We start from the raw sequence: 3,095 nt of genomic DNA on the forward strand, positions 1-3,095 counted from the left end.
ATTGAAACTAAATAATAATAATAATTGGTTAATACTTATAATAGTTTTGGAGGTGCAATTGGGTTTTAACCAAATTTGGTTAAACTTACAATAGGCCCAGCCCCTTTTTCACACCAAAACAAACCCTCGCACCATAAGAACAGAAAGTCCCACACAAGCCGAGACCCTAGCTTGGCTCAAAATTAGGGTTCTTCTCTCATGGAACGTCAAAAGCGCAAGTTCGTGGCTGCTGCAAGTTGTGAAGGTGAAGGAGGCCGCCGAAGGAGAATGACAGACAGATTTAGCAATCTTCCTGACCAAATCGCCCACGTCATTCTTTCGTTCCTTACCATGGCTGACCTTGCTCGACTCAGTTATGTGTCCAAATGTTGGAGAGAACTTTGTCTTTCATCTCCGGTTTTCAATTTCAATGAATATAACTGCATAGGGGATGCCGACATGTGTGATAGCAAGCTGAGGTTGTTGAATATTCTGGAAAGGTTCCTTTCGCTTCGTGCGGATCATAAGATACAGCGCTTCCGTTTTGATTGGCATCTTCCCCCTCCAAAGAACCAAAGCTCATCATCATCATCATCATGCGGCTGTCGTGATGTCTACTATCGTGTGATGTCGTGCGTTCAGAAGGTGGTGAGATGTAACGTTGAACAGCTTGAGCTTAATCTCCTTGGACTAGGTGAACCCAATCTGAAGTTTCCGTCTTCCATCTTTCTTTGTGAATCTTTGAAGTCTCTGTCGGTCTACACAAACCGTGCGATTCTTAGAGCCCCCTCCTCCTCCTCATCTTTTTCCTCTAATCTCAAAGACTTGCAGTTGTTGAATGTTGTTATAGCAGATGATGAGGGGTTTTTCAAATGGATCTCATGTTCTTGCAAATGCATCCGGAAATTAGGTCTTGACCATACTTATATGATTAAAAATCTCAACATCGAAAGCTCTTCTTTGGAGAGGTTAAGTCTTTCTTATCCCCAACCTGATCTCGACACACTTAACATCTCCTGTGAAAATCTTCAACTGTTAAGTATCTCCTTATGTCCTGATTCACCCTGCATGACATCATTGAATATTTTTGCACCAAATCTTAAAAAGTTGTGGTGGGAAGGGAGTTTGATGAATCATCCAAATCTCAGAAAGTTTCAAAGTTTAGAATCTGCTGAGGTTTGTTTTGATTCCGTAGGCAAAGTTTCTCTTGAAAAAACTCAAAAGTTCAAAAGTACTGTGATAGAATTGAAGACTAGAGTAGATGACTTTGAACCCTTATCTGAAGTCTTTCACGGTTTAAGAATCAATGAAGTTCTTATTCTAAATGAAGCGGCCATTAAGGTATAGTAAAAAGAACCTGATCGAGAATTTACTTATTTTGAATTATTATTTATGTGAAGTTTAAATTGACAAAGATGATAGAGATTTTCCCTATACAACTTTGCAGGTTATGTTCAAGCTGGAAGGGTCGATGCCAGTTTCATTCAACAATGTTCAAAGTTTGCGTATGAATATTGGGTGTGTAACTGACGAGATAGTCCCTTCAATGGTCTCGGTTCTTAGAGGAATGCCTTACTTGCGTATCTTATACATAAAGCGTTGCCCACCTTTTCATGAACTTGAATCTAATGTAAGTTGGAGTTTGTCTTGCTTTTTGCTTCTCTCCCACACATGTAACAAAACCCAAAAAAGATTGCTCTCTCTCTCTCTCTCTCTCTCTCTCTCTCTCTCTCTCTCCTTTTGAGTATAATGCATGTCCTTTTCTTTATATTTAGTTTTAATACTTTCCCTTTTTTCTATTTTTGGAATTAATCTTCGACTTATCCGGTTTTTGATTTCATGTCTTTCCAGAAATGCGGATTTGATATAGGATACTGGAAACTGCAAAACCTTGCATTTATTAATCGACTTGAATTCTTCACCATAGAGATTTTAGAGTGGTACAATGTAGTTGAATTAGCAAGGTACGTACTCGAGTGTGCTCAGAAATTGAAGAAAGGTGTCATAATTTGTTCAGCTCAAAATTTGGAGGAAGTTAAGCGGAAATTAGAGAAATGCAAAATGATTTCCACGGCTGCAATTGTCTTTAAGGAAAGACCCAAAAGTGAACGAAGACTGCTCTTTTAATTGTTTTGCAGAAGTTATAAGTTTATGTTTTAGTACCGAAACGTTATTGTGAAGTTTGGTAGAACCACTAATGGGGACAACTCGTTTAGACTTAGCATTATTGGGTTCATTGGTTTGTACTGCCATGGAAGAAAGAGCTTCTTTTTTGTTCTCTCTCTCTCTCTCTCTCTCTCTCTCTCTCTCTCTCTTGTTTTGTTCTTTTTCCCTGCATCTGTAAAACGATCAGCCGCCACTCAAAGTGGAGCCTCTTCAACTTGGTGCTTTGATCCGTATTGTTTGATGTGCATTGAAGCATGAAAGGCTGCAATGGCCTTAACTTGCATATAGCAAATTGACTAATTGTTAGATGTGCATTGATAAGATGCTAATTGACATTATTGACTAATTGTACAACAAAGGAAGGAAACATTACAATAATGATCTGTAGCTGAAAACGTAATGCTTCCTTGACACAAAACTAATTTCCTGAAATGCAATTTTGGCACGTCCAACTCTGTTTTCAGTTACCAATTAATAAGGGCTAAAGCTAATACATAACGAGCTACTCAAATCAGCTTGGACACACTAAATTCACATTCTCCCTGCCCATTTTCTCTCTTGCACACATTTTAGTGCGAGTTTTTTTTATTTCACCGTAAAATGCCAATTATATATGTCGAAGCTCTACTCACTTGAATCTTGGTTTCTTGGTTTACTAATTTGCTTATCATGTTATTGGGAAAGAAAATAGATAATGTTGTTTAAATCAGCAGCGGTTTCTATCTTTTTAACTCAGCAGAAATTAGACAATATTCGTTTAGATGACGATTATCTATCTTTTACGTCCGTTTTAAATCTGTTGCAGCGGTTTCTTCTCCAAAAAAAATTTGGGAAAGGGTGTAGCCGCGCGGCTATACTATCTTAAAATAGCCCACGGCTATACTATATATAATATTAAAAAAGGACAGCCTAGCACCAAGGCGCCACGTGTCAAAGAAGTAAAGCCGCGC

General features: G+C 38.4%; 1 protein-coding gene across 1 annotated transcript; it reads left to right on the forward strand.

Annotated features, from left to right (window-relative positions):
* Positions 1–214: 214 nt before the first annotated feature.
* LOC148921179 (putative F-box/FBD/LRR-repeat protein At4g03220) lies at positions 215–2,203 on the forward strand. The gene is made up of 3 exons (XM_016792278.2): positions 215–1,320; positions 1,427–1,609; positions 1,831–2,203. The coding sequence occupies exons 1-3, from the start codon at positions 268–270 to the stop codon at positions 2,104–2,106; spliced, it is 1,512 nt and encodes a 503-aa protein (XP_016647764.2). The 5' UTR covers positions 215–267; the 3' UTR covers positions 2,107–2,203.
* Positions 2,204–3,095: the final 892 nt, after the last annotated feature.

Source organism: Prunus mume, linkage group LG1 (genome assembly GCF_029339155.1).
Source record: "Prunus mume cultivar Tortuosa linkage group LG1, ASM2933915v1, whole genome shotgun sequence".
Classification (NCBI taxonomy): Eukaryota; Viridiplantae; Streptophyta; class Magnoliopsida; order Rosales; family Rosaceae; genus Prunus; species Prunus mume.

Excerpts from the sequence above, each read along its gene's own strand:
- LOC148921179 (XM_016792278.2), top strand. The coding sequence starts at position 268 with ATGACAGACAGATTTAGCAATCTTCCTGACCAAATCGCCCACGTCATT. Across the intron at positions 1,321-1,426 it reads TAAATGAAGCGGCCATTAAG|GTTATGTTCAAGCTGGAAGG; the intron begins GTATAGTAAAAA and ends ACAACTTTGCAG. Across the intron at positions 1,610-1,830 it reads TTCATGAACTTGAATCTAAT|AAATGCGGATTTGATATAGG; the intron begins GTAAGTTGGAGT and ends ATGTCTTTCCAG.